Source organism: Nematolebias whitei, chromosome 7 (assembly GCF_014905685.2).
Source record: "Nematolebias whitei isolate Nwh7 chromosome 7, NemWhi1, whole genome shotgun sequence".
NCBI lineage: Eukaryota > Metazoa > Chordata > Actinopteri > Cyprinodontiformes > Rivulidae > Nematolebias > Nematolebias whitei.
The window spans coordinates 42,382,967-42,401,146 of record NC_056504.1 but is presented as its reverse complement, the minus strand read 5'-3'; the positions used below and the strand labels follow the sequence as shown (position 1 = coordinate 42,401,146).

General features: G+C 40.9%; 2 protein-coding genes across 2 annotated transcripts; one reads left to right on the top strand and one right to left on the bottom strand.

Annotated features, from left to right (window-relative positions):
- The first annotated feature begins 299 nt into the window (after positions 1-299).
- On the top strand, positions 300-2,632 carry LOC119412577 (leucine-rich repeat neuronal protein 1-like). The gene has a single exon (XM_037679602.1). The coding sequence runs from the start codon at positions 348-350 to the stop codon at positions 2,493-2,495; it is 2,148 nt and encodes a 715-aa protein (XP_037535530.1). The 5' UTR covers positions 300-347; the 3' UTR covers positions 2,496-2,632.
- Positions 2,633-4,120: 1,488 nt separating this feature from the next.
- Positions 4,121-16,247, bottom strand: sumf1 (sulfatase modifying factor 1). The gene is made up of 9 exons (XM_037679600.1): positions 15,943-16,247; positions 15,371-15,544; positions 15,058-15,132; positions 11,273-11,355; positions 11,071-11,193; positions 10,880-10,994; positions 7,573-7,686; positions 7,427-7,486; positions 4,121-4,753 (listed from the first exon to the last, which is right to left on the bottom strand). Exons 1-9 carry the CDS (start codon positions 16,192-16,194, stop codon positions 4,652-4,654), a joined length of 1,098 nt encoding a protein of 365 aa, XP_037535528.1. The 5' UTR covers positions 16,195-16,247; the 3' UTR covers positions 4,121-4,651.
- Positions 16,248-18,180: the final 1,933 nt, after the last annotated feature.

Genomic DNA, 18,180 nt, shown 5'->3' with positions numbered 1-18,180 from the left:
ATGGAAAGCATAGAATTAAACATGTGCAAAGGTGCGAGCTTTTATGGTTCTAACAGTAAACCTATAAGTAAAAAAAAGATTGCCTGAAATAGAAAATGTTTTTTCAATTTTCTACGATTAAAAAAAAAGGTACTTGCTTTAAAATTTGCTCTGCTTTCTTTCTTTTAGGGTGAAACTGACCTGCCTCCTTCAAAAATCATCCTTTGGCTTCAGGATTTCCGTTTTGGATGCACGTCAGAAAGTTAGCAGCAGAGAAGACTGATGTTTGTGAACTGTCCTTTTATCCCTTTCATGCAAACACTGCCTCCCATCTAAAATCTTGTTTATAAGCAGAGAGCGCAGCCAACATGGCGCTCAGCTCCCAGTTCTGGCCTCTTCTAACCTTGCTCTGCGTAGGATTCCTTCTTGTCCTCCTGTCACCTGTGAATGGTAAAGAGTGTCCTCGTTTGTGCGTATGTGAGATCCGCCCTTGGTTTACTCCCCAGTCGACCTACAAGGAGGCGACTACGGTGGACTGCAATGACTTGAGGCTGACGCACATCCCAACCAACCTGTCAGCAAACACTCAGGTGCTGCTGCTTCAAAGCAACGCCATTTCTCGCACCGGTGGAGAACTGCAGGCTCTGTTCAACCTGACAGAACTGGATCTGTCCCAGAATAACTTCACCAGAGTAGAAGCTGTGGGCCTCAGGAACATGAACCATCTGACAACGCTGCATCTGGAGGAGAACCACATAAATGAGCTACCGGACCACTGCCTGGGAAACCTCTCCAACCTGCAAGAGCTCTATATTAACCACAACCAGATCAGCTCCATCTCCCCAAGAGCATTTGCAGGCCTGAGCAGTCTGCTGAGGCTCCACCTCAACTCAAACAGGCTTCATGTGATAGACAGCCGCTGGTTTGAAGAAACACCTAATCTTGAGATCCTCATGATTGGGGAGAACCCAGTTATTGGCCTTCTGGACATGAACTTTAAGCCCCTTGGAAATCTGAGGAGTCTGGTTCTAGCAGGCATGGATCTCACGAACGTTCCAGCAAATGCGTTTGTAGGTTTGGATAACTTGGAAAGCATTTCATTCTATGACAACAAGTTGGTCAGAATCCCCCAACTGGCTCTTCAAAAAGTTCCCAATCTGAAATTCTTAGATCTAAACAAAAACCCTGTTAAAAAAATCCAGGAAGGAGACTTCAGAAACATGCTGCATCTTAAGGAGTTAGGCATCAACAATATGATGGAGTTGGTGTCTATTGATCGGTATGCTCTGGACAATCTGCCAGAACTGACAAAACTGGAGGCAACCAACAACCTGAAACTTTCGTACGTCCACAGGCTTGCATTCAGGGACATGCAGTCCCTCGAAAGCCTGATGCTCAACAACAATGCTCTCACTGCTCTTTACCAGCACACGGTGGAGGTGTTGCCCAACCTGCGGGAGATCAGCATTCACAGCAATCCGTTGCGCTGCGACTGTGTGATTCAGTGGATGAGTTCCAACCGGTCCACGGTGCGTTTCATGGAGCCTCTGGCCATGCTTTGCACCTCCCCACCAGAACTCAGAGGCCAGCGAGTCCGACAATTACAGCTGATAGAGTCCCCGGAGCAGTGTCTCCCCCTAATATCTCATGACACCTTCCCCAGCCATTTGAACCTCGAGCTGGGAGTGAGCGTCAGCCTAGACTGCCGGGCAATTGCTGAACCAGAACCTGACATTTACTGGGTGACACCTCTGGGTAACAAAATCACAACAGACACTATGTCTGAGCGGTACCACTTAAGCAGCGAGGGAACTCTGCATCTGTCTCATGTGCAAGTGGAAGATTCTGGTCGTTACACCTGCGTAGCGCAGAACGCTGAAGGCGCAGACACTTGGGTCACCTCAATCCGCGTAAATGGGACTCTGCTCGACAGCGCACAGGTGATGAATATCTACGTCAAGCAGACAGAGTCCCATTCTATCTTGGTGTCCTGGAAAGTCAACTCCAACGTCTTGTCCTCCAACCTGAAGTGGGCCTCTGCCACGATGAAGATCGACAACCCGCACATCACCTACACAGCTCGTGTTCCGGTTGACGTGCATGAGTACAACCTCACGCATCTCCAACCGGCAACAGAGTACGAAGTATGTCTCACAGTCTCCAACATCCACCTGCAGACACACAAGTCTTGCGTCAACGTGACGACACGCAGCGCCACCTTCTCACTGGACCTGTCAGACCAGCACCCGAGCGTGGCCGTGTTAGCGGCCATGTCAGCCATGCTGGCCTTCATTAGTCTGGCCACTGTCGGCGTTTACATGGCCCGCAGATGGAAAAGAAAAAATTACCACCACTCCCTGAAAAAATACATGCTAAAGACCTCCTCCATCCCCCTTAATGAGCTCTATCCCCCACTTATTAACCTGTGGGAGACTGATGGCGAGAAGGACAAAGAAGGCAGCGCAGAGGGGAAGCCTTCTCCTGTCGACACCACACGTAGTTATTATATGTGGTGAGGACACACACTGACAGAGGTCCACGTCCTCTCCAGCAGCACAAGACACTCTTTTGCCATTTTGGTGCAAAAGTCGAGCAAAGTTGCAAACGTTTTTTTTGTATTATCAGCTTTGCTAATGACAAGCAGAGTGATCGAGAGCAGGATTTTTATTAGTATAGCGTATCGCCTTTTGTTGAATCTCTTATTTTGTGCAGGATTTTCCAAGATGGCAGCTGTATTTAGCCTTCAGGTTGTCTTAGTCGCTCTGCTCTGTTCCTGTGGTGCTTTTTTTTTGTTTTTTTTTGTTTTGGGTTAATCCAATTTGCAGAAGGAGCAAAGGATCTTCTTGCAAGCAATTGTAGAGAGAGAAAAAGTTTTTTTTGTTGTTTTGTAAAACAGTTAATCTGTTGTGCACTGATAGATAAAGAGGTTTGTACGAACTTCAATTAAAAAGCTGACAGCAGGGTTTTAGACTCGTTGGATTGTCTAATTAATGTTAGCAGTTGTGCAGTAATGTTGTATCAACTATACCTTTGAACTTTCTTATTTTCACTGCGTAAAAGTAGAATTTTAGTTTGCTAAAAAATACTGAAAAAAAAACAAGCATTTAGTTAAAATTAAATTTTCTTTAGATGCACTCTAAATTTTATTTGACCTTTTCATCCATTTGCTTATTTCTTGGTAAAACTTTGTCCATATTTGTTTAGTTTATCATCGTCACATGTCATGTATAATGAATAAGTCATAATAAAGTTAGTTACTTTACAGATATTTCTTTTGTATTTTTCAATTGTTTTAGCTAATGTGTACTTCTAGAATTACTGTAAATTTCAAATCTAGACAAGTACACCCAATGCTCCTGTGATGTGAGCCATTTGTTTTGTGCGATTTATTTTGTGCGTGTATCAAGAAAAAAAAACTATGATTTTCACAATTCATTCTCAATGACAAAGCTAATATTATGATCAGTTTGGTTCATTTCATAGCAAAATGTAGATTAGGTCAAATATTATGAGAACATGTGCTGCCCCCTGGTGGTTAGTTCTTTTTCATACATGTTGGCAGAGCTTTTCGAAATAAAGCATTTAAATATTCAGCATTTAACATAATTGCAAAATAAAGGAAGATAAAACTCCATAAAAAAAACAAAAACGAAAGCATTCATTCAGAAATGTACATCAAAAAAAGAAACACCATGTGTTTGCGAAAAATATTTTATGCAAGTTTACATCATCTTTACACTCAATATAAAAGAATGAACTTGTAGTATTTACATTAACTGGTCCAGAGTTTATAATAACAATGAGGAAGTCATGGTATTAAAAAAAGCTCTAAAAGTCAAGTTATTTAGGGCTTCGTTCAGCCTGTGTTTCTATTGTGTACATACATGTACACTCACAAGCCACTTTATTAAAACACATACAAATACAGCCTATAAAAAGTATTCACCCTTTGGATGTTTTACACTTTTACTGCCATTATAAATGAGACATGGGTCAGTATAAATAGGTAGTTTTGACAAAAAAAAAAAACCCAACAAACTTCAATGTTGTAGTCAAATCAAATCTCTACAAATATCCATTAAATAAAAATATGTACCGGTAATGTAAACTGTGGTGGCATAAAATACTCACAACTGTCCAAATACTACTAAATACTTTTTATAGGCATCCTAGCTAATCAGCCAATCACATGGCAGAAAAAGCGTGACTTCAGGCATGTAGGAGTGAAGAAGGTTTGTTGGAAGTTCAAACTGTGCATCAGAATGAAAATGAGGATTTAAGTTTGGTTGGGTATGGTGTGGTTGTTGGTGCCAGACAGGCCAGTCTGAGGGTTTCAGAAACCGATTTACAGGGATTTTTACAAACGACCATATCTAGGGTTTATAGAGAATCTAGTGAGTCAGCTGCTCAAGTAAACGCTCGTTGCAAAGATCTGCAGAGTACCGTCTCTGAACGCTCACGTCCAACCTTGAAGCGGATGGACAACAGCTTCCGACCACGCCAGGTGCCACCTCCTGTCAGCTAGGAACAGAAAACCGAAGCTGCGATCCACACACACCGGACAAAACGCGACAATGAGAGATTAGAAAAACATTGCCAGGTCCGATGAGTTTTAATTCACTGAACTTCAGTCATCAGATCTCGGTCCAGTTCTATTCCAGTCCAGATAAGGTTACGGTTTCTTCTGAGAAACACAACGAAAACCCAGGTTTGACGCCGAGCTGTCTGGAGTGTTCTGGCTTCGAGCGGCGCATCTGTATCTGTAACAGTAAGACTGAAGCACACAGAGGGAGATAAAAGGGGGAATTACTCTCGAACTAGAACTCTCAGACTGCTTTCTGACGGATTTCTCACAGAGCTGAAGTTGAGCCTCCTGTGATGTCTTTGCCTGGACAAAACCGATTTTTATACAACTGACGAGCACTAAAAATACTCAAGTGTCCTCTGCTCACACATGAAACAAGCAGGAAACTGTTTGTTTGTTAAAATTTTGTGACTTTGCATGCATTTAGCTTCACTTCCATGACAACAAACGATGGCAAAAGCATTGAGTTGCTATAAACACACACAATACTCCACGATACTTGTGTATAGGCAGACATATATACATGTTTTTTCCTAAATTAAAAGCTTTAAACATTCTGTGCCCAAAACGTTTTAGCCCAGTTTCTCACTGTGTTGTGCCAATTTGCCCAAGGAGGTTTCAAAATGTCTAAAAATATTAAAATGTTGGCTGGGGTCTAAATCTCCTCAGGCGAGTCACAATCTCATCTGTGTAGCAAGGATTTTAACCATGTTCATAAAATTGTAAGTAAAATAAATAAATAAAAATAAAAGCATTTTTTCTAAAATAGCCAGTGCTGGCATCTAGAACCCAGCTCAAATTCATCTCAAACTTTTTCAAATTAGTTTCTACAAGTTAGAAATACAGTAGTCCCTCGATTATCGCGGGGGTTACGTTTCACACAACCCTGTGATAGGTGAAAAACTGCCAAGTAGAAACGCTATATTTATTTTAGTATTTATATATATTTTAAGGCTTTATAAATTCTTCCCACACTCTTGCAATGTTCTAAACTCTTAAAATCATTTTAACAACATAGGTATATGTATTGTACAGTAGTCCCTTGTTTATCGCGGGTGAGCCGTATCCTGAAGCACGTCATGATTTCAGCTCTCTGCCTCCTGCTGCACTCTTGGTCAAGCCCACTTCTCCGCTCTGCATGGAGATCAGCTGATCAGCTGCAGGAGGAAGTTAACCCACAGCTGTGGGCTGCACACAGGTGCTAAATCATTAAAAAATTTATTATTTTTAAATTTAAAAACACATGCTGATCGTGTGGCTCATCCATCATGGTGTGTCATGCCCAATCTTACTTTGAAAAACCGCGATAGAGTGAGTCCGCGAAAAACGAACCGTGAAGTAAGGAGGGACTACTGTACCGAAAATTTTACTCACTAGCTCTGCAGAACAGCAGCTCGGTTCCGGTTCGGCAGACCTACCCTGCAGCGATGAGGCCCACTGCCCCGTCCAGATTGATAATTTGGACGTGGATAATCGAGCTTCAGGATTATTTGCAACTTTTCTGCCAGTTCTGTGAGCTTAATAGATACACCGTTACTTTTGACTTTGCGTTTCAACACTTTCCCTCCATTTCAGCAGAAAGCAGAGGCCAGAAGCACTGTTGACTTCTGGGTAGTGTAGTTCTTTTGACTGGTGTTACGGTAGGCTTATTGAAAGAAAACTACAAAATGGCGGTGCCTGTCCGAAGTATCCCACCCCCCCCGTTAACTTCTTATCCCATACCATCCCAATCACGTAATATTAGTTGACAATCGTTGACAAACCGCAAAAGTCAAACCGCAAAGTAGCGAGGGACTACTGTACTAGCAATATACAAAAATCAGCATCTGCACTTCACTGAGCTTCATCGTTTGACATCATCTGATGACAAATGAGTGCTGAACAGATGTCAGATATGCAATTATCACTTACAACTGGGTGACCAACACCATTAACAACAACAATAAAACCATATTTTTGTGGCATGACTGTCAGGACCTTCCCGAGACTTTCATACAGTTCTTGGTCAACTGGACCCAAATGATGCCAGCACTTTGTGAGACATTAATAGTGTTGTAATGACACATTAATGAAACAACAGGAACATTTCTTGCAAGAGTCTTCATTTTGTTTTAAACAAAGTTTTTTTTATTGTTTAATCTTTAATTTAAAAAAAAATGTAGTAAATGATTAAATGTTATACTGTAATCTAAATGCGGTTTAACTTTTTGGCCACACAATGTGAACCTCTGGGGGAATTTCCCTCAATATTTACTACATAAAGACTTGTAGCCCTTTTATGATGCTCTTTATTTTCAGTAATAATTCTGATTTGTTGTCTCTTAAGATCGTTTCTGAAATGTTCCACCAGATGTTTTGTTAACAACAAAATTTTCCAAGTAATTTGTTGCCTCATTCCATTTTCTTTCAAAACGTGTTGCAGCATGGAGGATAACACTTCGCTCACTTGCGAACTAACACATTTACAAATGACTGCATTCTGTTTAATGTACATTACTAGCAAGTTGTAATTTTAAGCAGCATCGGTCACGCAGCAGCCACCAGAAACAGTATTCACAAACCAGGAAGAAAAAAATAGTCTGGGTTTCCCCTCGGTTATCAAACAGGAAGAGAGAAATGATCATCCCCTCAGAAATGCTGATGTAGAGCTGTGGTTGTCTGGGTTAACACCTGCAGTGCAAACTGGAAACATTTTCTACAAAAACCACCAGTCAGGGCAATCATTATTATACTCAAACAGTTCCATGATCTGAACAGGCAGCAAGACACTTGTTCATGACTCCAGGTTTAACAAACTACATGAAAATCATCCATTTTGTGGGTTTAGATTCTTGCTAATGTGATGATTATGAGCTACTTTACCTTGTGGCACATGTATGAGCCGCCTTTCTTCACTTTGTCTTTGCCTGAAGGAGGACCCGTCTGAAAGAGGTGGAGAGAGAAGCATCAAAACCAAACTCCTGACAATAAGGGAAGTGGAAAACAGAAAGGTTGATGTGTTGTTTTACCGGGTTCTGCTGCGGGTCTGTTGTGTGGTGCACAGTCCACCAGTCCGAGGTCCATTCCCAAACATTCCCCACCACGTCGTACAGACCAAAACCATTGGCAGGAAACGACATCACCTGCAACGAAGGACAACAATGCCAGGTCTTAAAATGTCATTAAAGAATTTGACTTGTTTTCTAATCCTATGTAAAAATGTGGGCTTTTGAAGCAAGTGTGGAAACTTTTGGTTTGCAATAAATAGTAAATGGACTGTACTTATATAGTGCATTTCTATCTTATCAAAATAGTCAAAGCACTTTACAACACAATCTATGCCCTCTGTTTTATTTGTTTCATGTTTCATGTTGATTTTATCATTGATTTTAGTTGCACTCTGTAGCACTTTGAGATTTTTGTTAATGAAAAGTGCATTACAAATTAAATTCATTATTATTATTCATGTACCTATTCATACAGCACTCGATTATGTCTATACAAAGACTAATTAGTGCTTTATCACATTCATACACCGATGGGACTAGGCCTGTCACAATAAATTTTGCTGGGCTATTATCTCAGAAATTATTGAGACAAACGATAATATTGTTTGAAATTTGACAATAATTAGTAATTATTGTCAAATATATATATATTTTTTTAAACAATTTTTAACAATAATTAGTAATTATTGTCAAATTTAAGACGAAATGTTAATTTTTGTGCGTAGTACCTTTTTTTTGACTACTGGATGGCAGTGTAAGACAGTTTGAACCGAAGGATGGATAGTGAGGGAGCGAGCAGCGCGTCTAAGAAAAATGGGCGGGAGCCTCTTGACGTGACATGGGCTGTCTCTCGTTCCTGTTTTTTGGTTCTCAACATGGCGAACGCTCGATGTGGTTTGAGCTCTTTAGCATAGCATTTGTCATATAAAGCTTTTAATTAAAAAAATAAAATCAGTAAGGAAGTTCTCGGCTTCTTTTTGCAGAGAAAAACAACTTTTTAAGACGAAGGCACAAGTTTCAACCGTGAGCTTTGGAGCTTTGAAAATACGTTTTTTTTCCCCGTAGGTTGGCCAGTTAGCCTAGCTCGTAGCTTAGCTTCTCAGCTTTTTAACGATCCAAAAACACAATTTTAGACGGTTAAAACGGATTTTAAAGAGAAAAGAGAAAGGGAGGGGTCAGTGAAGAACACCGGAGTTGAGCATTTTGTCATCCAAGGATTCAAGGTTCTTTATCTGTCATATGCACCACATGTGGTACATGTGGTGGAACGAAATTGTGTCTTCAGTAGAAAGAGAGAGACACAAAGAAACAATAAAGCCAACAAATGAAAATGAGGTTGATAATTTTCATTTATCATGCGATTAATTGATTTATTGTTTATCGTGACAGGCTTAGATGGGACACACATCGGAGAGAACGAGTGGTTTAGTTTCTTGCCCAGGGACACTGCAGCACTTCAGACTTCTGGTGGAATCGAACCCCCAACTCTCCCAATGGAGGACAACTGCTCTAACCACTCAGCCACAGCTGACCATTCAGTTTCTCCAAATCAGTTTGTTAATCTGACGGACTTTTAAAATAATAAAAGCTACTAGGGCAGCACGGTGGCGCAGTTGGTAGAGCTGCTGCCTCTCAGCGAGCAGGTTGCCCCAGTTCAAAATCCCAGTCCGGGGGCCTTTCTGGGTGGAGTTTGCATGTTTTCTCCGTGCATGCATGAGTTTTCTATGGGTACTCCGTTTCCTCCCACAGACCAAAAACATGCATGTTAGGCTGATTGGTAACTCTAAATTGTCCCTAGGTGTGAGTGAGAGAGTGAATGTTTGTTTGTCTCGTTTGTCTCTGTGTGGCCCTGTGATGGACTTGCGACCCGTCCAGGGTGTACCCCGCCCCTCGCACAGTGATTGCTGGACATGGGCACCAGCGACCCCCGTGACCCAAAATGGAACAAACGGGTAAAGATAATGGATGGATGGAATTTGTGTTGATTTTTTTTTACATAAAAAATGAGGAAGTCAGGATTGAAGAGCATACTCAAATTGATAAAACAAATAAATTTGTCAACGCGAAAAAGGAAAGAGGGGGCAGGTGTCACTCTCGCTTTTGAGTTTACTCTTTGTCGCCTGCATGCTGTGGTGACAAGCGTCCAGGGCATTAAAAAACAGAAGCTTAACTGAGGAGGTGAATATATTTTGTTAGCAAATAATAGAGTCCTAACATTTATTAAAAATTTATTAAACTTCTGCATTTACAAAATAAAAAACACATCAAAATTGTGCTTTGACAAACTCGTTGATAAATTAAAACATTTTGTCAACGTGAAAGAGGAAAGAGGGGGCAGGTGTCACTCTTGCTTTGAGTTGACTCTTTGTTACATGCGTGCTGTGGGTGAAGTCCAGAGTTGACAGCGTAATCCATCTTTTTGAACGTGAGGAAGCATTGTTAAAGTGTCTGTGTATTTTTTGAGGGCTTGCCATAATGATCCGCGTCGCTTCCCTCTGTTGCCGACACGATAGATAAACTCCTCCGACACCTCCTCCGTCCTCCGCTGCTGTTTTTATGACGCTCTGTATGAAACAACCGCGGAGGACTGAGGAGGTGTCGGGAGTTTATGTCTCAGCAACAGAGGGGAGCGACACGGCTCATGCATGACTTCCAAAACGACAAAACTGTCATATTTGTTCATAACTTTATTATTCGTAATCATGAGAGATACGAGCAAACAGCGCAGACAAACAAAAACCATTAAAGAAGTTTATTGTCAGAAGGTTGTGTCGAGTTCAAACCGTGTTCAGTCCACGTAGTGCAACTCAAACAGAAATCTAGCTGCAGTTGTGCACGTCAGACAAATCACAGCGGTTTATCCAACACGCTGCAGGTGATGGATGACTGCAACAAGAAGCTCTGCAGAGAAACTTGCATAAACAATCAAGATGGCTGCCGCTCATCTCTGTCACAGGTTTGTTGCTCGGATTGGCTGAACGTTTGTTCATTTGAAGCACTTTTATACGGGGCTCTTCATTAACGCCCCTAAAAAACTGAAAACGGACCAGGAGCTTCTGAAATGAGAGGTTATTATTCAAGGCTGGCCATGTAAAAATTTAAGTTTTATTTGTCCGATATAATATTAACATTAAAATTAGCAATTAATAAAATATTTAGCAGTTTTTTTCAAGTCAAATTTGATGGATTTTCTTCTTCTTTTAGTAAATTTAAAAGCATTGGGCCTCTACATACAGTAACAAGTGATCTGGTCTAAATGTGACATTTTTCAACAAACCTGCATGAGCGACATGTTTCCTTCCTTTGTCATTTTGTCTGTTTGTCTTACCGGTGACGTTTGGACGTATCCGTCCTCTCCAGAGTTGTGTACGGGGAAGTCCCCCTGCCAGAGGTTGGCATAGTGTTGTCCTTTTGGGTTCAACTTGTTTCCCCAGGGGTAAAGTCTGGAGAGGACGTAGTTTATTTGAGACTCAAGCATGTCGGCACAGTTTTTTTTATTACCATCACCAGGTATCTCACCTGTCTTTTAATCCCCCCCTGCAGGCGTGCTCCCATTCGGCCTCAGTAGGAAGTCTCTTGTTGGCCCAGGAGCAGAAGGCGACAGCGTCTGCCCAGGACACGTGAACAACGGGATGATCCATCCTGCAAAAACAGATTAAATTATTAGTAAAAGTTTGCATTCACTATAATATACTAATGTATGTAGTCAGGTGTGTTCTACCGGTCTGTGACGTTGGAGTCTGGACCCTCGGGGTGCTTCCAGTTAGCCCCTTTGACAGGAAGCCACCAGGGGGCAGCAGCCACCTAACAACAAAAATTTGGTTACTGTACTGACATAGTATGCTATTTTGTTTCATGTTTTTCTCAAATAAAAAAGTTTTCAGGGTTTGTCCTAAAAAGTGTCTTTACTGGACTGTTCCAGCTAGTTTCCAGAGCTGGTGTCCACATCGCCCCACATGACCAGGCTGCAGATGACAGCTGAGACGAAGCAGTGTGCGCTCTGCTGCCTGGCTTTCATCTCTGGGAGGCCCGTTGGCCTCGAGCCTCTTAACCAACGTGTGAAGCTACAGAGTGTCAAAGAGCAGGGGCTTGGTACGCCTTCATGCCAGAAATACTCCCATGTGTAACTTAACGTCTGGATAATGGTATTGTGAACGGAGCTTAACTCAGAAAATGTTCCAGCCTGACATTGTTGGGAGGAAGAGTGAAATAATTTCATGGACAAAAGGACTCAAAAAGGCAGGACAGATCAAAACAACAGGCAGGATGGGTCATACTGTTCTAAAAAAAAAAAAAAAACATGCAACTTTATATTTTTGCTCGTCTTACATATCATTTTACACTGATCCACTTGTTTATTTTTAAGCTCAGAACAACGTTGGTTCCTGATGGTTCTATCTCAAACAAAGACAGAATGTAGTCTTTGTATAGAGCAGTCCATATTTGTGTGAACGCTCATGAAGCGTTCACACTGTTGTGACCCATTTTTCTTCCGTACGTTTTTTCAGCATCTTTCTTGTTCCACAGTTTTATGCCATTTCAACAAATCATATATTAAAACATTCAGCTCGTTCAGGAGAAGGACGCGATAACTTTTGGTATTGGTGCAACTTTAGCTTTTCTGCCATTTTTCCTCATAGAAAATGAATTGAGCTCATTTTACTTCCTTCAAATCTTGAGATCGGTTTACAACCTTTAACTGCTCCTTTCAATTTTTGTTCTAGTTCAGCTTCTTTCAGCTTCTTTGTGCAAATTTTAACTTTTTTCCACCTATTTTCAGCTGTTTTGTGATCCTTTCAGGATCTTTCTGCTAACTAAAAGTAGCAGAAATAAGCACAAATGCTTATTTATTTATCTGAAAACAGCTGAAATTAGCTAGAAAAATGCTAAAAAAGTAACTGAAAAGGTAGAACAAGCTTAAATTAGCAGAAAAAAGCAGAAATAACACATTTGCCCAATTAGGATTAAAGAAGCAGAAATTAGCACAAGAAAGTTGAAATGATCTGAAATAAGCTGAAATTAGCTGAAAATAATGTTGAAAAGTAGCTAAAAAATAGCAGAAAGAAGCTTAAATTTCAGAAGGAAGTGGAGAGAGCACATTTTTTGCTGCATTAGGCAGAAAAAAGTTTAAATAAGTACAAAAAATGTGGAATTGGCCAAAAAAGCTAAAATTAGCATAAAAACAGCTAAATAGTAGCTTAAATAGCAGAAAACGCTGAAACTTGCAGAAATAAGCTGAAAGGAGCGGAAAGAAATTAGAAGAAGCACAAAAATGTAGCTAAGGGCGCACAGATAAATCAGCCCCAATTTCCTTAATTTTGGGAAATCGGCCCAAACTTGCATGAGAAACCGATGTTACCAATTTTTCTTAGTTTTAACAACAATTGTCTGAACTTGATTTATAATTCAGAGCACTACCTCATGGCCAGTTAAAACAAGTTTGTATTATTTATAGGATATTGTTCAAGGGTATGTATTTCAATAAAATAAGATTGGAAAATTGAAGGTGCATTGTGACCTAATAACACCTGACAATGTCGCTTATAAAACAAAATCATAATCGGCAGGTCAGGCTTTTTAGAGATCGTGATGGGCCAGAAAACTGCAATCGGTGCACCCCTACTTTTTGCTTAATTAAATTATTTCTGCTAATTTCAGCTTGTTATGCTCCTTTCAGCTTATTTCAGCTAGTTTCAGTTATTTCAGCTATTTTAGCTGTTTTATGCTAATTTGAGCTTTTTCAACTAATACCACATTTTTTGCAATAATTTCAACTTTTTTCAGCTTCAGTCAGCAAAAATGTGCTCTCTTCCTACTGGTTGTTTAAGCTTCTTTCTACCTTTTCAGCTATTTTTTGATCATTTCAGTTTTTTGTAGCCATTTTCCCAAATGTTGATCTCCTTTCTGCTTATTTAAACCTAATTCAGCAAATGTGTGTTACTTCTGCTTTCTTCTGCTAATTTAAGCTTGTTCTTCCATTTCAGCATGTTTTTTTAAGCTATCGTAATTTCTGCTGTTTTTCAGCAAGTTATTCTGCAGTAAGCATTCACACTGCATTTTCGCAGGAAATTCAATTTCTCTAGTTCAAGTTATATTTGTGGTGCCCACAAATTAAACACAAAGAAAACAAAAACTGGCAGAAGCATTGCCACATAAAATAAGATAGAAGGAAAAGAAAGTACTGCAGCATTTTAGATATAAAGCATCTTAATTCTTTCACATGTTCTAGGTTCCTGTATACATTTATTTTCACCTAATATCCTGAGCAACAGCTCTTGGACAACCGTGCAGTCCCTGACGTGACGCAATGTCACACTGAATGGACAGAGCAAGCCGTTTTCTGGTAGTTCTGGTAAAGTGGGAAGCAGGGGAGCTTTGAACCGATATTTTCAGCAGCTTTTCAGTGCCTCAAATAAGGAACATTATGAATAATTTAAACTTCAGTTCTACAAAGCATGTTCTGAAAGTTCTGATTTTAAATTTAATGCTCAGTGATTATCACGTTAACTGTATCTGCCTATGGTTCATCTCTTTCGGCTGCTCACTTCTTCAGGGCTCGCCACAGCGAGGAAACACACGAAGATTTGGCAACTGTTTTTACGCCAGATGCCCTTCCTGACACAACCACCAACTACCAGTGCCCACACGCGTGGCGCAGAAGGCTGCTACCTAAGGAAGATATATATGAATTATATAATTATTGTTGCAAAACACCAGAGGGAAAAAGATAAAAAGGTTGTAAGCAATAGTTTTGACTTATTTTAAATAGTTTGCTACGGATTATTAAAAGGAAAGTACAATTGACAAGGATTTCTTTTATTAAAAAAAATGTAGAAAACCTTTAAAAAATCCTTTATATCATAAAAACATTTTTTTTTTATGTTTTGTCATCTGTACAAGTTATCTAAGCAAAGCAAAACTATTGGCCACCTTAAAATTATTCTAAATTTGTTAAGGTTACATACAGGTTTAAGCTCAACTGAATGTGAAGAAAAGTATTATGCATTGAGTTTTTGTATTCTTTCTTATTACGTCAGTATAAAGAGTCTGTTAATGCCACTAAATTGGGATTGAATTTGTTCTAAAGGCAAAAATCAGAAACTCCATCAATCTCAGATAAAGTCTGCGATAAAGCATACGGAGTGTCTGATTAATGGTTTCTGCTCATGTCTGTGTTCTGAGTTCAGCAGACATCAGCAGCTTCTGAGTCAGACAGCTTAAAGAGCTCTGAGCTCTCCTGTATTTTTTTCCATGAGGTACACATGAGATGCAATGACGGTGTTTATAAATACGGAGGAGTCTGAGACTTCCTCAACTCACTCGGGGGCTGACTTTCTTCATGTCTGTAGGCCTATTCTGACTGAGTTCCTTTGCAAAGAGAAAATAAAACTTAAAGACAAAGATTGTTTCCTCATCTCGTTCTTTAAAGAGTCTGAACAGAGTAATTTCCGTAACAGGAAGCAGAGGAAAACGTAAAAAAAAATACACAAGAATAAATATACTCACCATCTGGGTGATCTGACTTTTGACAGAATCGCTCAAAATTCCCTCAAATACAAACGTGTCTCCAAATTTCTCTGCCTAAAACCAGAAGGGTAAAAGGGTTACTGGATTTTTTGGTCCTCTTACACACCAAAAGCATGCATGTGATTAACTGTAACCCTTAGTTGTCTTTAGGTTTTGTTGAGTGTGAGCGTCATTTGTCTCCGAGTGTCCCTGTGAGGGACTGCCACCTCTCCTACAGTAACTGCTGGAGACACTCACAGACCCAAAATGGAGAAGAGGTAAAGAAAAAAGAATAATAATGACTTTTTGACACCTCAGTAACATATCCTGTGGCAGTGACGAAGCTGAGGAACTGCTGGTTGGTGACTTCCTGGACGTCCATGAAGAAGGAGTTGACCTGCACCGATCTCTGGGGCCCCTCGCCGTCTGCAGGAATGCCCGGGTTGTCTGTTCCCATCAGGAACTCTCCTCCAGATATCAACACCATCTGTAAGCAGAACAAAAAATAGCAATCTTACTCAAACTGGATTTTATGTCTTCTGTCTCTTTTTATAAAAAAATAAAAATAATAAAATAAAATAAAAAAGCACACACTTTAGATTAGGTTTAGGCAAAAAGCATGCTCACACTGCCTTTTCTTCATAAAGTTTAAAATGAATAAATTATTTAAACCACCAGAAGGGATTTATGCTACTCTCCCAAGAATAATTAATTATTATTTCTGATCTTTCGTTTTATTTAATCACAAATGTTTGCTTAAGCTCCATGATGTTGGGTTTAACTTGTATTAAACAACAACAACAACAACAACAACAACAACAACAACAACAACAACAACAACAACAACAACAACAACAACAACAACAACATGGAGTCACCTCATACCTGGCTTTGCAGTTCCTCCTCATCTTCACCTTTGACCCCAGTCGTCTCCTCGTAGGCCGCTGCAGAGTACCTGACAGCCGGGTCGTCCGACCCCGTCCAGCCCTCAACGGGGGCTCTTCTCAGCTTGTCACAGCCGCAGCCCCCTGCTCCCTCCGGGGAGGCGGGTTCCTGCTCTCGTCCGCACGAACCCTGAAGACAAAAAACCCCATTCTCAACTGCAGCGGCGAAAATTAAGAGATAAAAACGAACCATTCTTAACTTCCACGCGTCAAGCACCGCTCATGTTGTTGTCAGACTTCCGCAAAGTCACGTGAAAAGTCAGCTGGTCGCACTGAAACAAAAATCGATTCCGCTGGTGCATGACTCAGCTGGAAGTGAAGACGAGCGGCGAGGGAGGAGTTTATCTCAGAAACGAAGGGAGGTGGGGCAAACACCCGAAACTCCGCCTACTCTGTTCTCCGGTACGTATGCCGGCGTATAAATGATGTACTTTCACTATTTCCTGACGAAGGGGGGTTCTTGCGTATTTTTTTCTTTAGAAAAAGTAATATTCTTGTAAAGCCTTCGCATTATTGCTGCTCTTTCTCTTACTTATCCAACTGATAAATATTTTTAAAATATTCTTACAGTAACAGTTTAGCATAAACCCCAACAAATCAATTTCGAGTACTTTTCGTTCCACATTTTTAAATCAAAGAAACTTTTGTGGCACTGGGTGTAGAAGGAGGGAATAAGAACAGCATTTCCCAGCTACCAACACTACAACCGCCTGAAAAGGAGAAGAAGAAGAAGAAGAAGAAGGAAGAAGAGGAGGAAAAGTTGGCAGAGAGCCAGGCAGCTCGACCAGCCAGTGCCTGCTGCCCGCCTGCCTCGGTGGAAGCAGCCGCCGAAAGCTGTCAAAAACCGGATTATCTGAGCCGCTGACGGCTGGACGTGACCTCCACCGGGCGGAGAGGACAGCCGCCGTCATGTCGTCTCCTGGAGTCCGGAGAACACCGAACATCTGAGCCGTGCGACAGCCCAGGAGGAGGTAAAGTGGAGCTCACAACTCAGTTTTTATTCTTCCCAGAGAAAAAGATTGACTTCTCCTTACATGGTTACCAGAAGACTCTTAAGACGCCAAGTGAAAATGGAGCGCAGCACCCCTTTTGGTTTCAAAGTTTAAAGTCGGATAATCAATGTCATCAATCGGTGCTTCAGGCTCATCCTGTACTTCGCGGTAAACTCTTTTTAAAGACCTGACGGGGCAGTGCTTGTGAAACTTGTCAGCCTAGGTGGTGAAGACCTGTTGCAGGTGCAAAACAAAACAAAAAAGTAAAATAAAAAAATAAACCCTTCCTGCTCCCATGGAGCCACACAACAGTAAGCATCAGTTAATTTTCATTTCCTCCCGCTTCTATGCAAATCCACGCAGCCAGGCGGTGCTCTGCAAAATGTTGCACTTCAGTTCACCTCCCCCGGAGCACTGTGCACCAAAAATAACAGTCTAAACAGCTGAAACAAATCCAGATCCAAATCGTATTGCAGTCAATTTGATCCGCCCCCATCCTGACCGGCACAGAGGTGACGGTGGGAAGGAATGACTCCCTTTCAACAGGAGGAAACTCCCAACAGGGTGACCATCTGCATGGACCTGTGAGGGGTTTAAGAGGACAGGAAGCAGACCCAAACACGAGATATTGGTCCAGGTGTCGTATAGGAAGACGATGGGAGCACGAAGTCAGTAGCAGCTATATTTGCAAATGCAAACATAGACAGCAGCGGAGTGAAGAAATAAGATAAGATGGAACTTTATTGATCCCGCAGGAAATTGTTGTGCCAGAGTTTCAGTACAAAGGAACACAAGGAATCACACAAGATATAAAAACTAACAGAATATAAAAATACCAACAATTAAGGTCTAAGCAGGTGCAGACAGAAACATTAAAAGAGTTTATTGTGGTGCAGGATTTTATTGTCCCATATGACACTGTATGGTTTGTGTTGATCCTGTGTGCATCACACTGTGTTAGTCATTCTGTTATTATCTGCTTTTATTTTGTTTCTATATTTAGATTTGACGTTATGTTATATGTTGTTGTGTGCTTTGCCTGTTTGTTTCTGTTTGTACAGCACTTTGGTTGGCCCTGTCGCTGTTTAAAGCGCTTTATAAATAAAATGGTATGGTGTATGCAGAAAGGGGGAGGAGTTGAAAAGTTTGATAGCCACAGGGGGGAAGGACTTCCTGTGACGTTCTGT